Genomic DNA, 24,997 nt, shown 5'->3' with positions numbered 1-24,997 from the left:
AAATAAACGTTTCGGGCAAAAGCCCTTCATCAGGAATGAGGCTGGGAGCCTCGGGGGTGGAGAGATAAGCGGGAGGGGGTGAGGCTGGGGGAAGGTAGCTGAGAGCGCAGTAGGGGGGATGGAGGTGGGGGGAAAGGTGATAGGGTGGATAGGTGGGAAGGGAGACGGACAGGTGGGACAGGTCATGAGGATGGTGCTGAGCTGGAAGGTTGGAACTGGGGTAAGGTGGGGGGAGGGGAAGTGAGGAAACTGGTGAAGTCTCGGGAGTTCCATAACTTTGACCCGGTTGGAGAAATTTGGCAGCATCTGTGGAGAGAGAGAAACGGTGCTCATCTTTTGATCAGGTGTGACACTTCTTCAGAACCAGGACATGTGGGGTTTGGAGGGGAACGTGCTGTCGGTGGTGTGCCCGTGCGCCTCTTGTCCTGTTGGTGGTGAGTTTGGAAGGTGCTATCTCAGGAACCCTGGTGAGTTGCTGCATGCTATCTGCGAGTTGGTGCAGCCCACTGCACAATGTGTTTGGGGGGCAGGGAGTGAATATTGAGGGCACTGAATGGAGTGCCGACCAAGTGGATTGCTTTGTCCTTGACTTAACGGAAGATGAGATGAATGAGGCTGCATCATGACCCCCATGGGCGACAGATGTTAGCAGTGAGTTTGGCTGAGTGAAGTCCACCTGCATTTCCAAAACTACGCCCCTCCACCCAAGCCATTTGGCACATCACTGATTCAGTTTGGTGACCTTTGACCTCACTAATCATCTGGTCTTTACCCAAGCAAGTTCCTTTCTTAAAATCACTTGGACGCAACGTTCTGAAGAGAGGCCCACGTTCAAAAATGGAAAGAGCAAAATGTGAGGCGTGAAACGATTCAAAAGAGAATTGAACCTTTTGCCCATTTCTCAGAACTTCCATTTTCAAATCTGCTGTTGACCTTGCTTTTCTCCCAGCCGTAAATTTGTATTCCTCGCTCAGTTCTCTCATCCTACCACCTTTGCGCGGTATGATCTGCACGCAAAACAAAACTTTTCACTGTACTGAGGTATAATAATCAAATCAAATCAAACGAATGGAGTTGCCAGTTGTAGAATGTCCCTGCCCTACTTTGATGGATCACCTCATCTGTGGGCCCGCATCGAAACGGGAGTGAACAGGCTTTCTCGGGCAGAGTTTCCGACAGAGGGGCAAAGAAATGAATTGCTCAGAGCTCGTGCCAGTTACTTTGGTAGCTATCTCACCACAACATCCTGGAAACTGTCGGAGGCCTGGCATATGTCACCTTGACTACCAGCTACTTTATTGTCGTAACCACACCAAAAGAACAGAAGATAGCGTATCTGCATCAACGGTTTGTCAGAAATTCTCCACTTCACTCAACAAAGGCGGAATCAAATCTTCGACATCCTCCACTCACTTGATATTCAATGATGCTACCATCACCGAATCCCCTCCTACCACTATCAACGTACCATTGACCAGAAACTGAGCTGGAATCGCCACATGGACACATTGGCTGCAGGTCAGAGGCTAGGAATCCTGAGTGATTAACTCCCCTCCTGACTCCCCACAGCCTGTCCACCAGCTACAAGGCACAAGTCAGGAGTATGATGGAATACTTCCCACTTGCCTGGATGGGGGCAGCTCTAACAACACTCAAGAAACTTGACACCATCCAGGACAAAGCAGCCCCACTTGATTGGCACCGCATCCACAAGCATCCACTCCCCCCACCACCGATGCTCAGTAGCAGCAGTGTGTACTATCTACAAGATGCACTGCAGAGATTCACCAAAGATCCTCAGACAGCACCTTCCAAACCCACAATCACTTCCATCTAGAAGGACAAGGGCCAGCAGATACATGGGAACACCACCCCTTGCAAGTTCCCCTCCAAGCCACCACCATCCTGACATGGAAAGATATCGCCGTTCCTTCACTGTCACTGGGTCAGAATCCTGAAATTCCCTCCCTAAGGTCATTGTGGGTCAACCTACAGCACATGGACTGCAGCGGTTCAAGAAGGCAGCTCACCCCCACCTTCTCAAGGGGCAACTAGGGACATGGCAGTAATGGCTGGCCCCGCCAGGGGGCGCCCATGTCCCACGGAAGAATGAACAAGATGGGAATACCACTGGATGAAAAAGACTTGAGATTGGCCATTGCATTTTTGACTCCGTTGGAGTGTGACTGCTCCTTATGTGGTGAAGTTTGGACTTGGATCCAAACTGAATAAACTGTTGAATTGAAGCCTGGGGTCACAGTTCAATACTTGATCTCGCTCCATGATTTTGGTTTCTCTTGTCGGTTTGCACTGCGTTTCCTGACTTTGGAAGCCACCCTTTCCTCAGCCTTGCCTGTTTGGACTTGGCGGTCTGTCTGTGTCTGGGATGGGGTGGGGGGGGGAGGTGTTTCATGCCCCGAATTAGCCCCTGTCATTAGTTCCTCAGCTGTTGAGAGCACGGGCCCAGTGACTCACCAGGGGGCAGGGGGAACCTTCGAGAGTGACTCAACTCAAACTCCTGATGATACCCCCTTCGCTACCTGAAGAAGGAGCAGCGTTCCGAAAGCTCGTGGTGTCAAATAAACCTGTTGGAACATAACCTGGTGTTGTGTGGTTTTCAACTGAATGAATTGGCACAGCCAGTTTCTACTGATTACACACTGACCTTCGTGGGCTAGGTGGGGGTGTTGGTACTAAAACAAATTGTGAAGAACAATGGTTGAGCCTCAGTGGAGACACTGAGTCCAATCCTCCAGCTGAGGTCTAACAAGGGTTTGGTACAAGTTGAACATCACCTCCCAGCTCTGGTTCTCTATGTCCCTATTAATAAAGCTGAGTTTATAAAATAGCAAGTCTAACAGATCAAGTCTGCTAACAGGTAAACACCTTCAGCAGCAGAACCTGTGCCAACTCCACGTGCCTGGCCTTATTTACTTCACGCGTTTGTGTTTTGTGTGCCCCCCCCCCCAATAAAATGGATTATGCCTTACAAACGTACTGCCGATTGGAGGATTGTGTCCAGTTGTGGGCCCCACACTATAGGAACGATGCGAACACATTGGAGAGAGAGAGGGCAGAAGGAATTTACCAGAATTGTTCCAGGGATGAGAAACTTCAGTGAGGAGGAGAGATTGAATTGAATTGAATTTATTGTCACATGTACCGAGACACAGTGAAAAGCTTTGTCTTGCGAGCAATACAGGCAGATCACAGAGTTAAGTAGCATAGATAAATAAATAATAGGTAAACAGCGGCAAAAACAAAACACAGGTACAGGTGAATGTTAAGAGTTTGTGAGTCCATTCAGTATTCTAACCACAGTAGGGTAGAAACTGTTTCGAAACCGGCTGGTGCGTGTGTTCAGGCTTCTGTACCTTCTCCCCGATGTTAGAGGGTGTAGAAAAACATTGCCAGGGTGGGATGGATCTTTGAGAATGCTGGCGGCCTTTCCTTGACAGCGGGCCTGGGAGATGGATTCTATCGATGGGAGGTTGGCCTTTGTGATTGTCCGGGCCGGGTTCACCACTCTCTGTAACCGTCTCCGATCTTGAATGGTACAGTTGCCACACCAGGTAGTGATACATCCAGACAGAATGCTCTCGATGGCGCACCTATAAAAGTTGGGACTGTTCTCCTTGGACAGAAGGAGGCTGAGAGGGAGATCTGAGAGAGGGTTCCAACATCATGGGGGGAGGGGGCTGGACAGAGTAGATCGGGAGAAGCTGTTCCCACATGGAAAAGGGACAGGAACGAGAGGGACAGAGATTGAAAGGGATGAAGTGAGGGGGAGGTGAGGAAAACCTTTCCCCCCCCCAGCGAGTAGTTAGGGTCTAGAATGTACTGCCTGGGAATGTGGGGAGGCAGGTTCCATTGAGGTATTCACACGGGACACAGACACTGGGAGCAGGAGGAGGCCATTCGGCCCTTTGACCCTGTTTCCCCCACTCAATCTGATCCCAGCTGATCATCCAACTCATTCTCCTGTTCCCACTTTCTCCCCCATCCCCTTTAATCCCGTTAGGTGTTCAAAGTTTGGGAGAAGATTTGTAGCTCGGGTGCTCGTTGTTGTGGTTCTGTTCGCCGAGCTGGGAATTTGTGTAGCAAACGTTTCGTCCCCTGTCTAGGTGACATCCTCAGTGCTTGGGAGCCTCCTGTGAAGCGCTTCTGTGATGTTTCCTCCGGCATTTATAGTAGCCTGTCTCTGCCGCTTCCGGTTGTCAGTTCGAGCTGTCCGCTGTAGTGGCCGATACATTGGGTCCAGGTCGATGTGTTTGTTGGTAGAGTCTGTGGATGAGTGCCATGCCTCTAGGAATTCCCTGGCTGTTCTCTGTTTGGCTTGTCCTATAATGGTAGTGTTGTCCCAGTCAAATTCATGTTGCTTGTCATCTGCGTGTGTGGCTACTAAGGATAGCTGGTCGTGTTGTTTCATGGCTAGTTGGTGTTCATGGATGCGGATCGTTAACTGTCTTCCTGTTTGTCCAATGTAGTGTTTTGTGCAGTCCCTGCATGGGATTTTGTACACTACATTGGTTTTGATCATGCTGGGTATCGGGTCCTTTGTCCTAGTGAGTTGTTGTTTGAGAGTGGCTGTTGGTTTGTGTGCTGTTATGAGTCCTAGTGGTCGCAGTAGTCTGGCTGTCAGTTCGGAAATGCTCCTGATGTATGGTAGTGTGGCTAGTCCTTTTGAGTAGTGTCCTGATGCAACTTCGTTTGTGTGTGTTGGGGTGGTTGCTTTCATAGTTCAGGACTTGGTGTGTGTGTGTGTCTTTCCTGTTCAAAAGGGCCACGACACACTGCAGCACACCAGAACTGCAAAAAGAGGAAGAAGAACACCGAAATAAGGTATTCGCCAAAAACGGATACCCCCGCAATTTCATCAACAGATGCCTATGGGAGAGACAACGGAACGAGGACATGCCGCAACCCAAAGGACTAGCCACACTACCATACATCAAGAACATTTCCGAACTGACAGCCAGACTACTGCGACCACTAGGACTCATAACAGCACACAAACCAACAGCCACGCTCAGACAACAACTCACCAGGACAAAGGACCCAATACCCAGCATGAGCAAAACCAATGTAGTGTACAAAATCCCATGCAAGGACTGCACAAAACGCTACATAGGACAAATAGGAAGACAGTTAACGATCCGCATCCATGAACACCAACTAGCCACGAAACGACACGACCAGCTATCCTTAGTAGCCACACACGCAGATGACAAGCAACATGAATTCGACTGGGACAACACTACCATTATAGGACAAGCCAAACCGAGAACAGCCAGGGAATTCCTAGAGGCATGGCACTCATCCACAGATTCTATCAACAAACACATCGACCTGGACCCAATATACCGGCCACTACAGCGGACAACTCGAACTGACACCTGGAAGCGGCAGAGACAGGCCACTATAAATGCCGGAGGAAACATCACCGAAGCGCTTCACAGGAGACTCCCAAGCACTGAGGATGTCACCTAGACAGGGGACGAAACGTTTGCAACACAAATTCCCAGCTCGGCGAACAGAACCACAACAATCCCGTTAGCCCTTGGAACATTGGATCAGGTATTAGATGATTATGATATTATTTATTCAGATAAAAATAATGTGCAAGGCTATGGGGATAAACCAGGAGATGGGCACGAGGCAATGATGCTCATTTAACAAGCTGGTGCAGACACGATGGGCTGAATGGCCTCTATTTGCACTGTACCACTTCAGTGAGTCTGTGATTTGGTTTTGAACAAGCTTAACAGTTTGCTCATTAACGTTTTTTCATGAAGTATGCCATATTCCTAATCTAAGTTTAGCAATCGATTAGTCATCCCGGTGTTGGACTGGGGGTGGACAAGGTCAGAAGTCACGGAACACCAGTTATAGTCCGATGGGTTTAATTGAGTTGACAAGCTTCCGGAGCGCCTCTCCTTTGTCAATTCAGTAGTCTGTTTGGAAGAAAGCAGAGGTCCTACTCAAATACAGTAAGATGAAGGTCTGTGTCCTGTTGTTGGAACACAAATAAAGGGACAAGTTGTAATCAGTGCAATTTTTTTTGTTCTCTTGTCTGTTCTGCTGGTACAGCCAGGTCCTTTAGTCATCAATAAACATGAATGCAGATAGGTCGCCCATTCCCCTCGACAGTACAGTGTACTGGAAGAGTATTCCATTATCCTGTTGCCACCATCATTCCTATTCGGGCCTGCCCCATTAATCTCCATTACTCCAAAAGCAAAATGGGTCAGACACTAAAAATCCAAAACTAAGAACAGAAAATGCGAGAAATACTCAGCAGACTGGTCAGCACCGATTTAGCGAGAAACCGATATAATGTTTCCACTCGATGGCCCTTCGTCAGCATGGCAACAAGCTAAGGGATTTGGCAGGTTTTAGACAAGGGCAGAGGGTGAGGAAATGTTAGATGAAAGTAGGTGGCCTTGGGGATGGTAAACAGAAAGGTTCAGATTAGAATTATCACAAGTGTAAGCGTGTGGTAGGCAGGAGAGCTTATATAAGAATAGGATGATTTTGGCTTTGATGCTTTCGTGGGGATGTAGGTGTCACTGACTGGGCCCAGTATCTATTGCCCCGTCCCTAGTTGCCCCTTGAGCAGGTTAGGGTGAGCTGCCTTCTGGAACCGCTGCAGTCTGTGTGCTGTGGGTTGACCCACAATGCCCTGAGGGAGGGAATTCCAGGACTTTGACCCAGTGACACTGAAGGAACAGTTGAGGGTCAGGGTGGTGAGTGGCTTGGAGAGGAACCTGCAGGGGGTGGTGTTCCCGTGTAGCTGCTGCCTTTGTCCTTCTAGGGTTTGAAAGGTACTGTTGAAGGATGGCAATTGGGCAAGTGCAAACTGAAAATGATTGGTCTGGAAGGAGTGAAAGGAGCAAAACCTGGACCAAAAACTGCTTTCTGTAAAAGGGTCAGCGGGAACAAACCTTATCTCATCACTTATTCTGCTGAGTTGTCTCTTCAAGTATAGATGTGGGGAACCAGGTTTCCCAGTGGAATGAGTGAGAAAAGATGAACTGGAACAGAAAAGAAACAGTTGTCTGGGAGTCTGTCAAATCTCTGGTGAAAATGGTGCAGCTGGTGGAGTTTGAATTTGACAGACTGGCAGCCATTTTGCTTCAGTGAAACTTTGGGCTGTTTTTCCAGAGCATGCACTGAAAATGATGGAGAGCTTGCCCTTATTGAGCACACCATATACCCTCCTACCCAGAGTCATGTGATCTCCGGGAAGAGGTGGAAAAGTGAATGAAGTCAGCTTCATTCAGGAAAGAAGACTGGAAGATTTGCTTCCCCCCACCCCCTCCCCTGAGGTCATCAAAATTCCGGCCCCTGCTTTGAGTCACACATCCAAGTCTGACTTGAAGGACTACAAATGATGCTACAAGAATGGTGGTGGAGAGGTTGGGTAAGATTATGCCAGCGGGGTTCTAACCTGTGCCATGGGCAGTCACTCGTTGGGATTTTCCATGCCAATTAGTGGCCAGCGGGCAGGCTTACCATCCAAATAAAGTCAACAGGCAAGCTATTGAAGCTGCAGCCCAATCAGAGGCCTTCCAGTTTACGCGAAGCAGCAGGGTGCCACAGATAAATGAGGATGACAGCACTTCAAAATGGAGGCTCCGTTTAGGGGCGATGATGACCAAGTGGTCATGTGACGGGCGGGTGGCCTAGATGCCCAGGTTAATGCCATCGGGACAGGGATTTAAGCCCCATTACAGCAGCTGGTGGAGTTTGAGTTCAGTGAATAAAAAATCCAGAACTGAAAGCTAATCTTAGTCATGGTGACCATGGCAACAATCATAAATTGTTGTAAAACCCCATTCTTTCGTGAAAGAAATCTGTCATCCTTACCTGATCCAGCTTACATGTGACTCCTGAGCAACAGCAATGTGGTTGACTCGTAATCACCCTCTGAAATGGCCCAGCAAGCCTCTCAGTTCATGGGTAATGAGGCATGTGCAACAGATGCTGGGATCCCCACATCCCATGAAAGAATAAAATAAAGCCACTCAACATCTTCAAACGTTAGCTAAAACATAAACCTCTGCAGACTAGCCACCACCATGAGGTGGGTGTCCACAGCACAGCCTGCAGTTGCTCACACACCCCGACATGCTAGGAGTGCTTTGAGGCCTACTTAAAAGACCACCCTTTGCACTGTTGGAAAGCTACCTCCACGATGCTGTCCCCCACTGTTACCCTCGGGAACCTGGAGGGAAATAGGCCTTCATTGGATTGAGCAGCTAGCTTGAATGGCCTAACCTCACATGGGATAAAGGCTGCAGAACTGGCGAGCCAGCTATTGGTGCTCAGTTTAACACCCGGCCTTGATCGGGGCCCAAAAGCCAGCCTCTCGAGTACGCATGTGGCCCTGATTGTTCTTTGTCATTTAGCGGTTGTAATGGGGCCTGTTGCCAAGCGAAAGTTGAAGAGCAAGCTTCAGAGGCCTCTACTGGCAACAGGCCCAAGATACTCGCCATGTATGGCCTCCTAACACGAAGAAAGGTTATTACATGAATGAGTCTGGTTAGAAGTTTTTTTTTCTTTAGAAACAGAAAGATTGAGGAATATTTCCGACAGCAGGAGGGAGCTAACTGTGACTCAATAGCTGTCACGCGATGCAGAAATTTCCATTATCTGCACTTCTAAGTTTTACTAGATTTCAGAGTGAAAAGTGAATTTTTCTTTTCTGGTGAGTCATGGGGCTATGTCCTGGTTTTACCACAAAAAATAACGACTAAAGTTCAGCCTTGTCATGCCGATACTAAGTAGCTGTGATTGCTGAAGCCAGGGGAAAACCTCAGGCTAAACCACACACCAGTTTATCACGCTATTCAATATTAACCGGAAGCTGGAAGAGAGATGGGTGAGACACCTACAGTATGTGGGCCAGTGCTGCTCTTGAAAGAAAACAACGTTTGATTCAGGCATGATGGCTGACTCAGGGTTTCCCTATTCTATCACAACTATTTGAAAGCAATTCTTGTCTATGGGCTTGAACAAGAACCAACATAGACACACACAGCATGGAAACGACCCTTCCGCCCAATGCGTCTATGCCAACCCGGTATCGCAAACTAAACTAGGCCTATAATGCTCCGAACCCTTTCCTATTCAAGTACCTGTCCAAATATCTTTTAAATGTTATAACTGTATCTGCATTTACTGCTTCCTCTGGCAATTCATTCCATACACGAACCACCCTCTGTGTGAAAATAAATTGCCCCTCAGGTCCCTTTTAAAATTTTCCCTTTGTCACCTTAAAATTATGCCCTCTTTTTTGGACTCCCCCCACCCCAGGGAAAAGACCTTTGCTATTCACCCTATCCATGCCCTTCATGATTTTATAAACCTCTATAAGGCCTCGCCTCAGCTTCCTAGGCTCCAGTGAAAAAAGGTCCCAGTCTGTCCAGCCTCTCATTAGAACTCAAACTCTCCAGTCCCGGTAACATCCAGGTACATCTTTTCTATACCTTCAACCCTGGCAGTGGCAATGTGGCCTGCAGAAGTTAAACTGGCTCTGGCGATATTCAGTGTATGTATTCACCTTCTCTGCGTGGTTGATTAACACTGTTTTCAGTCTCATCGAATCAAAGATAGATGCCATTTGGCCCTGTTATCCCTGTCAATCACTGAACTGTTACAGCGCAGAACAAGCCATTCGACCTGTTGTGCCTGCACTGGTTCTATCCCTATTGCCAATCTCCTGCCGTTCCCATATCTCTGCATCCCAAATAACCATCTTGAATGCCTCAATGGAACCTGCCTCCTCCCACATTCCCAGGCAGTACATTCCAGACCCTAACTACTCGCTGGGGGAGAAAGGTTTTCCTCACCTCCCCCTCACTTCATCCCTTTCAATCTCTGTCCCTCTCGTTCCTGTCCCTTTTCCATGTGGGAACAGCTTGTCCCGATCTACTCTGTCCAGCCCCCTTCCCCTCCATGATGTTGGAACCCTCTCTCAGATCTCCCTCTCAGCCTTCTTCTCTCCAAGGAGAACAGTCCCAATGTCTTCAATCTCTCCTCCTCACTCTGTTCAAGGCAGTGTAATCTTTGACTCCAAAAAGGCATAACGGAAAATGTAAGGACTTTTGGAGCTTTTGTGTTTCAGTGTAGCCAAATCCACAATTAAAGCTGGATCTAGGGTCCCTGGTGACATATCTGAGTTACAATCTGCCAAATTGAACATTTTGTTGCATAAGTCAGTCCCTGATTTGGAATGACAAATTGGATTTGCCAGTTGGATTTGTGTTCATGAGTGTAGATCATACAAGTGTGTATCCACAGAAAGACATACTAGATGCTGAGTGGTCTACAGTTCAATCTTCAAAAAAGGCTTTACAAAATCATTCTGAGTTAAATTAACCCTACTCTTTGTTCAAAGCAGGAAAACTTTAGCGATTTGAAGCTTTAATGATCGGAACTAATGAACTTTGAAAAGTTATTGCTGGTGGAATGACACTTTTAAAATCAGGATCCCAACCAATATTGTCAATCTCATGACAGGGTGAATAGCCAAGGTCGTCCCCGAGGTGGGGGGGGGGGGGGGGGGGGGGGGGGGGAGTCCAAAACATGAGGGCCATAGGTTTAGGGTGAGAGGGGAAAGCTTTAAAAGAAACCTCAGGGGCAACTTTTTCACACAGAGGGTGGTACATGTATGGAATGAGCTGCCAGAGGAAGTGTGGAGGCTGGTACAATTACAACATTTTAAAAGGCATTTGGATGGGTATACGAATAGGAAGGGTTTGGAGGGATATGGGCCGGGTGCTGGCAGGTGGGACTAGATTGGGTTGGGATATCTGGCTGGGATGGACGGGTTGGAGCAAAGGGTCTGTTTCCGTGTTGTACGTCTCGATGACCCAATGGCAGATATTCCCTACTGGAGTTACAAAAACTGTTATTTCTAACTAACAACTTGTTGTTGGGGGTGGGGGGTGGGGGGGGATGCAAAGAACTGCAAAATGAGGAGTGTCCAGCAATTTCAGGTTTTGTTTCTGATTTCCAGCATCCACAATGGTTTTGTTTTGCGAAGTAGATCCCATTGGGTTTCAACAGGCACTGAGGCCATTTCTGGTTGGCTGCGTTCAATTTCTGTCAGCTTATAGAACATAGAACATAGAAGAATACAGCGCAGTACAGGCCCTTCAGCCCTCGATGTTGCGCCGATCAAAGCCCACCTAACCTACACTAACCCACTATCCTCCATATACCTATCCAATGCCCGCTTAAATACCCATAAAGAGGGAGAGTCCACTACTGCTACTGGCAGGGCATTCCATGAACTTACGACTCGCTGAGTGAAGAACCTACCCCTAACATCAGTCCTATATCTACCCCCCCTTAATTTAAAGCTATGCCCCCTTGTAATAGCTGACTCCATACGTGGAAAAAGGTTCTCACTGTCAACCCTATCTAACCCCCTAATCATCTTGTACACCTCTATCAAATCACCCCTAAACCTTCTTTTCTCCAATGAAAACAGCCCCAAGTGCCTCAGCCTTTCCTCATAGGATTTTCCTACCATACCAGGCAACATCCTGGTAAACTTCCTCTGCACCCGTTCCAGTGCCTCCACATCCTTCCTATAGTATGGCGACCAAAACTGCACACAATATTCCAGATGCGGCCGCACCAGAGTCTTATACAACTGCAGCATGACCTCAGGACTCCGGAACTCAATTCCTCTACCAATAAAAGCCAGTACGCCATATGCCTTCTTCACTGCACTATTTCTCTGACTCCCGTGAGTTGGAGGGAGCTGGTAAACTCCAAAAGCATGAACTCATGCTTGACGATCCTGGATACAAATATATGTTCTGTCCTGTGAATGACACAGGCAAAGGCAAGGACCTGGGGTAATGGTCATCAAAACTGCTTTTGAACAGAATGAGAGGTACAATTGCCATTTGAATAATCTCAACGGTTTCGCAAAGTGAGATGGCCCTTCTCTTTGCTCTACCACCAAAGCCGCACCCAAAATAAGCCCCATTTGCAGGTAGGAAATTGTCATGGGATATATCAACAGCTGAATTCAGCGGTGCTACAGCATGCATGCATTGTTGAACAGAATATCGAAAAGGGTTACAATGAGATTAATTCCACAGTCCCGACAGCAGGAATTTGAGGCTGGCTTGGTATGAAAGGCTTAAACCTGCCACAGGAAAAACGCATCCGTCTTTGCCCAGCAAGGTAATGGCATGCTCTCCAACTCCAGGCAATTTGACCAGGCTATTTATAGAGTGAAACTGCCTGAGCTCTGGCAATGTTACTGTCACAGAGGCTCAGACGCACTGTGGGTGGGTCTGCAGCTAGCCTGTCCCATGCCAGTCACTGCTGGCAGCCTCCCCCCACCCAGGCCCCCTGCCATGCTGCATTTGCCAGCACCAGTCAAGTCCATTTGCACCAGCCTTGTTCTGCACATTGCCAATTGTAATCCACCCATCCCCCAAAGAGAGAGAGTCTCGATTGTGAAGATGAGATCAAGAGCAAGCAGCACCTAGAGGTGGGCATTGCCCTCCTTGCCAGTGATGCCCACAAAAATGAAAGGAAGGGAGGCACCAAGGAGCATGATGCCACTGTTATCACGCAGTGCCCCATGGCTCAATGAAGGGAGGTCTTGTGGCATGGCAGGGTAGTGTCCCTGCCTGGTCTACTCGAGGACGTGGTCTTCAGGAGGGTTCGATGACAGAGTTTCAACAGGATTGCTCACCGAATCTTCCCAGCACTTCCCCCAAAGAGCAGAAAAGAGTGTACAAAACAATGGAGGAGACTAGGTTTAACTCAAACTCACACATGTGCACGCCCACACACAAGAGCATGCACACACACATACACACACGCACACACGTGCACGCGTGCACACACGCGAGCACACTCTCTCACATACACACGTGCACATGCACACACGTGCACACACACACAAGAGCATGCACGCACATACAATCTCTCATGCACACACACACATATGTGCACACACACTCACACTCTCTCACACACACTCTCACACTCCCACACACACTCTCACTCACTCACTCTCTCACACACACACCCCACACAAACACACACTCACGCATACACTCACTCTCGCACACGCACACACACACACTCAGTCACACACACTCTCTCTCACACACACACACTCTCAGTCACACACACTCTCTCTCTCACACACACAGTCACACTCACACACACACACACACACACACACAGTCTCTCACACACACCCCCCCCACACAAACACACACTCACGCATACACTCACTCTCGCACACGCACACACACACACACACACTCAGTCACACACACTCTCTCTCACACACACACACTCTCAGTCACACACACTCTCTCTCTCACACACACACACAGTCACACTCACACACACACACACACACACACAGTCTCTCACACACACCCCCCCCACACAAACACACACTCACGCATACACTCACTCTCGCACACGCACACACACACACACACACTCAGTCACACACACTCTCTCTCTCACACACACACACAGTCACACTCACACACACACACACACACAGTCTCTCACACACACACCCCCACACAAACACACACTCACGCATACACTCACTCTCTCACATGCAGACACTCACATTTACATGCACACACAGACATTCACACACACTCCCACACACAGACACACACACTCACTCTCACACACACATATTTACACACACTCCCACACACTGACACACACACCACCCCCCCACACAGCCACACCCACACTCATTCTCACACACACACACACACATTCCCACGCACACTCCCACACAGCCTGTCCTCACAGGTGTCACTCCCTACACACATCTGCCGACTGACCAAACCCCACAAGCTGATTGAAACCATTCGAGCTGTACCTCAGTGTTGTCTCCACAATGAACTGTTCAGCACCCTCTCCCTAACCCTCGCCTTCCGTCTGCAGCAATGTTCCTGAGCATGATCCCAACTGGCATCCTTACGATTCAGGAATGGGGGCACACAATGGAGAAGTCGCAAACAAGTTCCTTTTGATGAGCCCTGATTCAGGACAAGCCCAGGGCCCCCACACAGCCAATCTCCACTGTTGACACCTCCATATAAAACCCATGCTGCATGTGTGGAGAGGCTGAGAGCAGTGTTCCCTTTACGCACTGATCATGGACAGAAAACTTTTGTTTTGGCTGGAACACTGTGAACAGTTTTGAAGGAAAGATAGACTGGCATTGGAGACAGTCCAGAGAGGTTCACTCGACTGATACAGAGGGACTGTCTTATGAGGAGAGGATGAGTAGGTTGGGCCTGTACTCATTGGAATTGCGAAGAATGAGAGGTGACCTGATTGAAATATACAAGATTCTTTGGGGATTTGACAGGGGAGATGGGGAGAGGTTGTTTCCCCTTGTGGGGGAGTCTAGGACCAGAGGGCACCAACTCAGAGTAAGGAATCACATATTTAAGACAGGGATGAGGAGGAATGTCTTCTCTCAGAGGGGAGTGAATCTGTGGAACTCCTTACTACAGAGGGCTGTCAAGGCTGGCTCATTATTTGAGGCTGAGGTAGACAGATTTTTAATCAGGGAAGGGAATGAAGGGTGTGTGGGGAAAAGGCAGGAAAGTGGGGTTGAGGATGATCTGATCAGCCATGATCTCATTGTTGAGTGTAGCAGACCTGATGGGCTGAATGGCCTACCCCTGCTCCCATGTTTTATGGTCTTAAGTGAGGTAAATGCTTGGCTCTGGGTATAGGTTCTGGATTGGCCAGAGAGCGGGTTACAGTAGACTTGGTTATACATCATGTGACAGGATACATGACTGACATCAGAGTGAAGAGACCCCTAGGTGGCAGTGACCATAAGACGACTGAACATTACCTCCAGTTGAAAGGGAGAAGGTTGGATCAAAGATTCAATTGGAGCTTGAATCCCAGTGACTCAGAGCCTTCTTTTTATGTTGGATTCCCTTCTTCCTGCTTCCTGACTGATTAGTCACAGAACATCGCAACTACTTCCCCTGCTTACTTCAGTCCGTCTGAGTAAACGGAGGGGTCAGTGACCTCTGAACTGTTCTGAGTGACAAGTATTGACAACCTTGCAACACGCCCTGCCCTTATCGCTGAGCAACATTGAACATAACTAATGTCTTGGACCAGTCAAACGTAGCAAACTTGAAAAGAACGACCTGTCCCTGGAGTGTGAGCGGACTGCAGATGCTGGAGATCAGAGTCGAGAGTGTGGCGCTGGAAAAGCACAGTGGGTCAGGCAGCATCCGAGGAGCAGGAGAATCGACGTTTCGGGCAAAAGCCCTTCATCAGGAATGAGGCCTCATTGCTGATGAAGGACTCTGACTGATACGTCGATTCTCCTGCTCCTCGGATGCTGCCTGACCTGTCCCTGGAATGTTACAATACTCATAGGTTGCTGATTTGCTCAATCCAAAATAGATTTCAGATGAGGATTTAATCACATAGGCAACACCTTTTTTACAATAAAATAGAAAATGCTGGAAATACACAACAAGTCAGACAGAATCTGTGGTAAGAGAAACAGAAGTAATTGAGGATAGGAGTTGGGAGGACATATTGCGACTATACAGGACATTGGTTAGGCAACATTTGGAATACTGCGTACAGTCCTGGTCTCCCTGCTAGAGGAAAGATGTTGTGAAACTTGAAAGAGTTCAGAAAAGATTTACAAGAATCTTGCCATGTTTGGAGGGTTTGAGCTAGAGGGAGAGGTTGAATAGGCTGGGGCTGTTTTCCCTGGAGCGTCGGAGGCTGAGGGGGTGACCTTATAGAGGTTTATAAAATCATGAGGGGAATGGATAGGGTAAATAGACAAAGTCTTTTCCCTGGGGTCGGGGAGTCCAGAACTAGAGGGTGTAGGTTTAGGGTGAGAGGGGAAAGATATAAAAGAGACCTAAGGGGCAACTTTTTCACACAGAGGGTGGTGCGTGTATGGAATGAGCTGCCACAGGAAGTGGTGGAGGCTGATACAATTACAACATTTTAAAAGGCACCTGGATGGGTATATGAATAGGAAGGGTTTGGAGGGGTATGGGCCGGGTGCTGGCAAGTGGGATTAGATTGGGTTGGGATATCTGGTCGGGATGGACGGGTTGGACTGAAGGGTCTGTTTCCATGCTGTACATCTCTATGACTCGGTGACTCTATGACTCTTTCGATTGCTCCCAATCGCTCCTTGTGCGTCATGTCCATTTTTTAATCTCAATCACCCTTCTGTGAAGCCCCTTGGGCCATTTCCCTGGCATCACCGGCACTATAGAAATGCACACTAAATACGGTTCTATAGCACTGACGTAACAAAACTACCAAAGGTTGGAGTAGAGTGTTCCGGAAAGGGTTATGAATACATTGCTGGAGTGCCTTCAAGAACATGGAAGGTTTTCCCACTGGTTCGAATTGCATTCTCGTCCACAGTACCCTTCTACATTTTAAAGACTCATTCGTTTGGCCAAGATTAACGGTTTCTCTCTTGTGTTCGTGTATGGGACCGTTGTGAACAGTTGGTTTGAAAAAAAACCAAAATACGCCAGTCGTAAACAATTTTACTCAATGGACCAAGACATTTCTCACTCATTCTTACAGAATGTCAGTGGACCAAGAATCTGTAATGTTTCACCTGGGAATGCTGCCAACAATGTACTGTTAGGTGTCACAAAGAGACTCACTCAGGCGTAGACTGTTTCCACGTTCTTGTCTCTTAAAGTGGGCGCTCGCTTCTGACACAAAATGCAGTTTCGGAAACAGCTCCCAGGTTCCGACAATGTCACTTGGTGCCCACCAGCTCAATGTCAAATAACTTCTGATGATATGTTCGCGATCGTGCTCACATAAGCCAGCACAGTCAGATATTCAGGTCAAGTCTTTGCCATCAATAACTCAAACCTGGGAAGAGATGTAACCAGTGCACAACGGCATCCCATAGATAGACTCGAGATGATGAATACGGTCCTTTTTTCGTCATTGCGACAAAAGAGACGATGAAATATTTTGAAATTTGAAAGAAGTTATTTTATGGGATGTCAGTGTCGCTGGCTGGGCCAGAATGAGTCGCTTATCCCTCCTTGCTCTGGAGAAGGTGCTGCCTTCTTGAACTGCTGCAGTGGATGTGCTGCCATAGAGCTGTACAGCATGGAAACAGACCCTTCGGTCTAACCCGTCCATGCCGACCAGATATCCCAACCCAATCTAGTCCCAGCACCCAGCCCATATCCCTCCAAACCCTTCCTATTTATATAGCTCGGTCTGAGAGATGAATTTTAAGGATGGCTTTGGAAGGAGATGAAGAGACAGGGAGGTCTCCGAAAGGGCTTCCAGATGACCTTGTTGCCAACAGCAGGGCAATTTCCCCAGCGTATTTCAATCAGATTCCAGTGAGAGGCTCCGCACCAGTGTTATCCTCCATTTTGGAGGAGGAGGTCAAGTTAAATACTCCTTGAAGTTCAACTGGGCTCAATAGTGATTTACCCCAAGAACTTGGTAGGTTAATTGCTTTATTCTGCAAATCTACGCATCTAACCAACTGAGCCCGCATTATATTGGTAATGTGTTTACACCATGAAAGTGGCTGTCCGGACCCTCATTGATATCAGATACCTCACGGTCTTATTGCTACATTATTAATCCAGAAACTCAGCTAGTGTTTTGGGGGAGACAGTGATGACTGCAGAGGCTGGAGATCAGAGTCAGGAGAGTGTGGTGCTGGAAGAGCACAGCCGATCAGGCAGCATCTGAGGGGCAGGAGAATCGACGTTTTGGGCATAAGCCCTTCATCAGGAATGAGGCTCCTGATATTCTGGGGACCCAGGTTCAACTCCCGCCATGGCAGATGGTGGAATTTGAATTCAATTTTTCAAAAAAAAAATTGTGGAATTCAGAATCGATTGATAATCGTGAAACCATTGCTGATTGTTGGGAAAGACCAATCTTCCACCCTTACCTGGTCTGACCCACAGCAATGTCGTTGACTCTCAGCTGCCCACTGGGATGGCCCAGCAAGCTACTCAGTTCAAGGGGTGCTAGGGCTTGGCAATTAATGTTGGCCCAGCTCACGATGCCCACATCCCACGAGTGAATAAAAGGAAAATATCCGATGTATCAGATAGAGGTTTTCAAAATCATGTTCAGAGTAGATCGGGCGAAGCTGTTCCCATTCAACAAGAACAAGAGGGACAGAGATTGAAAGGGATGAAGTGAAGGGGAGCTGAGGAAAACCTTTCTCCCCCAGCGAGTAGTTAGGGTCTGGAATGTACTGCCTGGGAATGTGGGGGAGGCAGGTTCCATTGAGGCATTCAAGAGGGGCATTGGATGGTTATTTAGATTAAACTAGTGTGCAAAGATATTGAGGGAAAGATAGGAAATTAGCACTGGATAATGCACTCATTTGAAAAGATGGTGCAAGTACAATGGCCTCTTCCTGCGCCGCAAGGCTTCGGTAATATTACTGTAAAATTCAAAGTCCAATTTTTTATCAAAAAGTAGACAGGATGGCTTTTACACAAAGGACTTTGTGATGGGGTTGGAACCCATCCTCTCCAGTTGACATGCTATCGCAGGGTTGCCATGTTGAACACTGTTCCCACCAAAGCCCCTGAAAATAGCGCCAAGGGAGCCCAAAGTTTTTTTAAGAAAATCATTCATGGGATGTGGGCATCGCTGGCTGGGCCAGGATTTATTGCCCATCCCTAATTGCCCAGAGGGCAGTTAAGAGTCAACCCCATGTTGCTGTGGGTCTGGAGTCACATGTAGGCCAGAGCAGGTAAGGATGGCAGTTTCCTTCCCGAAAGGACATGAGTGAACCAGATGGGTATGAGGAGCTGAGGAGCTGCCTTCAGTGCTGTGTTACTATTTATTTCAATGCAAGGGGCCTAACAGGGAAGGCAGATGAACTCAGGGCGTGGTTAGGAACATGGGTCTGGGATATCATAGCAATTACAGAAACATGGCTCAGGTATGGGCAGGACTGGCAGCTTAACGTTCCAGGATACAAATGCTACAGGAAGGACAGAAAGGGAGGCAAGAGAGGAGAGGGAGTGGCATTTTTGATAAGGGATAGCATTACAGCTGTGCAGAGGGAGGATATTCCTGGAAACACATCCAGGGAAGTTATTTGGGTGGAACTGAGAAATAAGAAAGGGATGATCACCTTATTGGGATTGTATTATAGACCCCCCAATAGTCAGAGGGAAATTGAGAAACAAACTTGTAAGGAGATCTCAGCTATCTGTAAGAATAATAGGGTAGTTATGGTAGGGGATTTTAACTTTCCAAACATAGACTGGGACTGCCATAGTGTTAAAGGTTCAGATGGAGAGGAATTTGTTAAGTGTGTACAAGACAACTTTCTGATTCACTATGTGGATGTACCTACTAGAGAAGGTGCAAAACTTGACCTACTCTTCGGAAATAAGGCAAGGCAGGTGACTGAGGTGTCAGTGGGGGAGCACTTTGGGGCCAGCGACCATAATTCTATTTGTTTTAAAATAGTGATGGAAAAGGATAGATCAGATCTAAAAGTTGAAGTTCTAAAGTGGAGAAAGGCCAATTTTGACGGTATTAGGCAAGAACTTTCAAAAGCTGATTGGAGGCAGATGTTCGCAGGTAAAGGGACAGCTGGAAAATGGGAAACCTTCAGAAATGAGATAAGAATCCAGAGAAAGTATATTCCTGTCAGGGTGAAAGGGAAGGCTGGTAGGTATAGGGAATGTTGGATGACTAAAGAAATTGAGTGTTTGGTTAAGAAAAAGAAGGAAGATATGTCAGGCATAGACAGGATAGATCGGGTGAATCCTTAGAAGAGTATAAAGGCAGTAGGAGTACACTTAAGGGGGAAATCAGGAGGGCAAAAAGGGGACACGAGATAGCTTTAACAAATACAATTAAGGAGAATTCAAAGGGGTTTTTACAAATATATTAAGGACAAAAGGGTAACTAGGGAGAGAATAGGGCCCCTCAAAGATCAGCAAGGCGGCCTTTGTGTGGAGCCACAGAAAATGGGGGCGATACTAAATTAATATTTTGCATCAATATTTACTGTGGAAAAGGATATGGAAGATATAGAATGTAGGGAAATAGATGGTGACATCTTGCAAAATGTCCAGATTACAGAGGAGGAAATGGTTAAAAGTGGATATATCCCCAGGACCTGATCAGGTGTACCCGAGAACTCTGTGGGAAGCTAGAGAAGTGATTGCTGGGCCTCTTGCTGAGATATTTGTATCATCGATAGTCACAGGTGAGGTGCCAGAAGACTGGAGGTTGGCAAACGTGGTGCCACTGTTTAAGAAGGGTGGTAAGGACAAGCCAGGGAACTATAGACCGGTGAGCCTGACCTTGGTGGTGGGCAAGTTGTTGGAGGGAATCCTGAGGGACAGGATGTACATGTATTTGGAATGGCAAGGACTGATTCGGGATAGTCAACATGGCTTTGTGCGTGGGAAATCATGTCTCACAAACTTGATTGAGTTTTTTGAAGAAGTAACAAAGAGGATTGATGAGGGCAGAGTGGTAGATGTGATGTACATGAACTTCAGTAAGGTGTTCAACAAGGTTCCCCATGGGAGACTGATTAGCAAGGTTAGATCTCATGGAATACAGGAAGAACTAGCCATTTCGATACAGAACTGACTCAAAGGTAGAAGACAGAGGGTGGTGGTGGAGGGTTGTTTTTCAGACTGGAGGCCTGTGACCAGTGGAGTGCCACAAGGATTGGTGCTGGGCCCTCTACTTTTTGTCGTTTACATAAATGACTTGGATATGAGCATAAGAGGTACAGTTAGTAAGTTTGCAGATGACACCAAAATTGGAGGTGGAGTGGGCAGCGAAGAGGCTTACCTCAGATTACAACAGGATCTGGACCAGATGGGCCAATGGGCTGAGAAGTGGCAGATGGAGTTTAATTCAGATAAATGCGAGGTGCTGCATTTTGGGAAAGCAAATCTTAGCAGGATGTATACACTTAATGGTAAGGTCCTAGGGAGTGTTGCTGAACAAAGAGACCTTGGAGTGCAGGTTCATAGCTCCTTGAAAGTGGAGTCGCAGGTAGATAGGATAGTGAAGAAGGCGTTTGGAATGCTTTCCTTTATTGGTCAGAGTATTGAGTACAGGAGTTGGGAGGTCATGTTGTGGCTGTACAGGACATTGGTTAGGCCACTGTTGGAATATTGTGTGCAATTCTGGTCTCCTTCCTATCGGAAAGATGTTGTGAAACTTGAAAGGGTTCAGAAAAGATTTACAAGGATGTTGCCAGGGTTGGAGGATTTGAGCAGGCTGGGACTGTTTACCCTGGAGCGTCGGAGGCTGAGGGGTGACCTTATCGAGGTTTACAAAATTATGAGGGGCATGGATAGGATAAATAGACAAAGTCTTTTCCCTGGGGTCGGGGAGTCCAGAACTAGAGGGCATAGGTTTAGGGTGAGAGGGGAAAGATATAAAAGAGACCTAAGGGGCAACGTTTTCACACAGAGGGTGGTACGTGTATGGAATGAGCTGCCAGAGGAAGTGGTGGAGGCTGGTACAATTGCAACATTTAAGAGCATTTGGATGGGTATATGAATAGGAAGGGTTTGGAGGGATATGGGCCAGGTGCTGGCAGGTGGGACTAGATTGGGTTGGGATATCTGGTCGGCATGGACGAGTTGGACCGAAGGGTCTGTTTCCATGCTGTACATCTCTATGACTCTAATTCTTATCAAGTAACTTTACATCAAGTCAAGTTTCATTTCAGCGGCGAGGGAGTGGGAAATACTGTATATACTTGAGTAATAGTCGATCTCATGTAAAAGTTGACCCCCTATTTATGGCCAAATAACCTGGTATCTTCCATATACTTTGTGTAAAAGTCAACCCTCATGCCCGAAGAAGGGCTCATGCCCGAAACGTCGATTCTCCTGCTCCTTGGATGCTGCCTGACCTGCTGCGCTTTTCCAGCAACACATTTTTCAGCTCTGATCTCCAGCATCTGCAGTCCTCACTTTCTCCTCTGTGTGCTGGCTGTCATGTCTCGCTCCAGCTTTCCAGTCTGCCGGTTGTTCCACTCCACCCCCGGTATTCCAGTCTGCTGGCTGTTGAGTGCCGCTCCGGGTGTTCAGAATGACCATAATTTGTTTTTATTTCTCGATATTCATTTCGAGATCAGTTGGCCTTCTGCTAATGATGCGGTACAAATTTTGACGGGCATGAATTCCAGTCCCTCAAACGTAGTACCCATGTAATAGTCGACCCCACAAATTTAATCTTAAAAATTAGTCAAAAAATTTGGCTGTTACTCGAGTATGTACAGTCATTTGGGATTTGTTTTAGTAAAACCTGGGGTTTCACCTCTACCCAAGAGGGGCTAAAAAGGGAGGAAATATAGTCAATGAATATTGGTTCCTCTTTTCTCCCTCGAATGTTCTCTCCTGTGAAGGTACCTGCTTTCAGCTCAGCATTCCCATCTGTCCTGCTGCAATTAGCCTGAGGCCTTGATGGACTGTAGACGTCTGCCTCTGACTTAATGGGGAAACAAGTTGGTTATCAAGTTGGGGAACCCATTTGCGTTGAGTACGGCTGACCAGGAAATTCATGGGCAGCTCAGAAGGATAAGCAGGCTGGCTGGAAAGCCTGTGTGACTGTGTTGGGAATGCTCCTTCCAGCGTCAACATGCCCCAAGTCAGACTTGAACATGACCTGAGCCTTTGGTTCTGAGGTAAAGCCTCAAGTGAGCTTCAGGCAAGCTATCCACACACCTCTACGTTATGTGGCTCCTGTTACAAGCAGCCTGAAGCATTGGCTAAATGAGCAATAAATCTCACCCTGCTCTGCGGTGGGTGATTAAGTTAATTTTTTGCTTGACTCCCTTCGCGATGGTAAAGGACAGGGGCCTTCTGTGAATTCGGACTGCCTCCTGATCTCTCTGACCTTGTCTTTCTGACCTTTGGAGCAATTCTCACGGAATGTTTGCTGTTCTTGTGATTGCCTTACAGCTACTTTGGGGCAACAGAAGAAATGCCCACCTGCAGAGCAGGCTAACAATGCCAGACTGGACTGGCAGCTGCCAAACCACGGCAATGTAATCCTGTCCGAAGGGGAACTACTCCTGCAGGTAAAGAAAATTAGTGAGAATTTGCTTTGGTACCTTTTGTCTTTTGTTCTGATTCATTCATGGGACATGGGCATCTCTGGTTGGGCCAGCATTTATTGCCTGTCCCTAGTTGCCCTTGGATATAACTGCTTGGCCATTTCGGCAGGCGGTTAAGAGTCAATCCTGTTACAATAGACAATAGACAATAGACAATAGACAATAGATGCAGGAGTAGGCCATTCTGCCCTTCGAGCCTGCACCGCCATCCAATATGATCATGGCTGATCATTCCTAATCAGTATCCTGTTCCAGCCTTATCTCCATACCCCTTGACTCCACTATCTTTAAGAGCTCTATCCAATTCTTTCTTAAAAGAATCCAGAGACTGGGCCTCCACTGCCCTCTGGGGCAGAGCATTCCACACAGCCACCACTCTCTGGGTGAAGTAGTTTCTCCTCATCTCTGTCCTAAATGGTCTACCCCGTATTTTTAAGTTGTGTCCTCTGGTTCGGCACTCCCCCATCAACGGAAATATGTTCCCTCCTGCCAGAGTGTCCAGTCCTTTCATAATCCTATACGTTTCAATCAGATCCCCTCTCAGTCTTCTAAACTCAAGGGTATACAAGCCCAGTCGCTTCAGTCTTTCCGTGTAAGGCAATCCTGCCATTCCAGGAATTGACCTCGTGAACCTACGCTGCACTCCCTCAATAGCCAGAATGTCTTTCCTCAAATTTGGAGACCAGAACTGTACACAGTACTCCAGGTGTGGTCTCACCAGGGCCCTGTACAGCTGCAGAAGCACCTCTTTGCTTCTATACTCAATCCCTCTTGTTATGAAGGTCAGCATGCTATTAGCCTTCTTCACGACCTGCTGTACCTGCATGCTTGCCTTCATTGACTGGTGGACAAGAACACCCAGATCTCTCTGAACAGCCCCTTTACCTAATTTGATACCATTGAGGTAGTAATCTGCCTTCCTGTTCTTGCCACCAAAGTGGATAACCAGACATTTATCCACATTAAACTGCATCTGCCATGCATCTGCCCACTCACCTAACTTGTCCAGGTCACCCTGTAATCCCCTAACATCCTCATCACATTTCACCCTACCACCCAGCTTTGTGTCATCAGCAAATTTGCTAATGTTATTGCTGATACCATCTTCTATATCATTTACATATATTGTGTGGATCTGGAGTTACGTGTAGGCCAGACTGGGTGAGGACAGCCAACTTCCCTCCCTAAAGTGAAGTAGGTGGGTTTTATGACAATCAATAGTGAGGTTTTTTCATTCCAGATACTGATTGAATTCAAATTCCACTATCTGCCATTGCTGGATTCAGTTCTTACCTGGGCCTACTTATAAAGAGGAAGGGCTGGACAGGCTAGGCCTGTGTCCTCTGGGGTTTAGAGGAGTCAGAGGTGACTTAATTGAAACAGATAAAATCCTGAGGGGACTTGATTGGGTAGATGTGGAAAGGATGTTTCTTCTTGTGGGAGAATCTAGAACTAGGGGTCATTATTTTAAAATAAGTGGTTGCCCATTTAAGATGGAGATGAGGGAACATTTTTTTTCTCACTGAGGGTTGAGCAGTGGTTAGCACTGCTGCCTCACAGCGCCAGAGACCCGGGTTCAATTCCCGCCTCAGGCAACTGTCTGTGTGGAGTTTGCATGTTCTCCCAGTGCAGGGTGCTCCGGCTTCCTCCCACAGTCCAGAAATGTGCAGGTTAGGTGAATTGGCCGTGGGAAATTGCCCATAGTGTTCGGTGAAGGGGTAAGTGTAGGGGAATGGGTCTGGGTGGGTTGCTCTTCGGAGGGTCGGTGTGGACTTGTTGGGCCGAAGGGCCTGTTTCCACACTGTAAGTAATCTAATCTGATCTAAAAGACAGTGGATGCAG

At 47.5% G+C, this 24,997-nt stretch overlaps 1 protein-coding gene across 2 annotated transcripts in view; it reads left to right on the top strand.

Moving 5' to 3' along the window:
* LOC140471194 (aryl hydrocarbon receptor-like) overlaps positions 1 to 24,997 on the top strand; it is a 107,906-nt gene that overhangs the window by 51,618 nt on the left and 31,291 nt on the right. For both annotated transcript variants that reach the window (XM_072567091.1, XM_072567092.1), the window contains exon 3: positions 23,001 to 23,119. In XM_072567091.1, the coding sequence (XP_072423192.1) occupies positions 23,001 to 23,119 (119 nt within the window). The remainder of the gene's footprint in view (positions 1 to 23,000; positions 23,120 to 24,997) is intronic.

This window comes from Chiloscyllium punctatum, chromosome X (assembly GCF_047496795.1).
Source record: "Chiloscyllium punctatum isolate Juve2018m chromosome X, sChiPun1.3, whole genome shotgun sequence".
Taxonomy (NCBI): Eukaryota; Metazoa; Chordata; class Chondrichthyes; order Orectolobiformes; family Hemiscylliidae; genus Chiloscyllium; species Chiloscyllium punctatum.
Note: the sequence above shows the minus strand (reverse complement) of the source record. Positions and strands in the feature narration are given on the sequence as shown.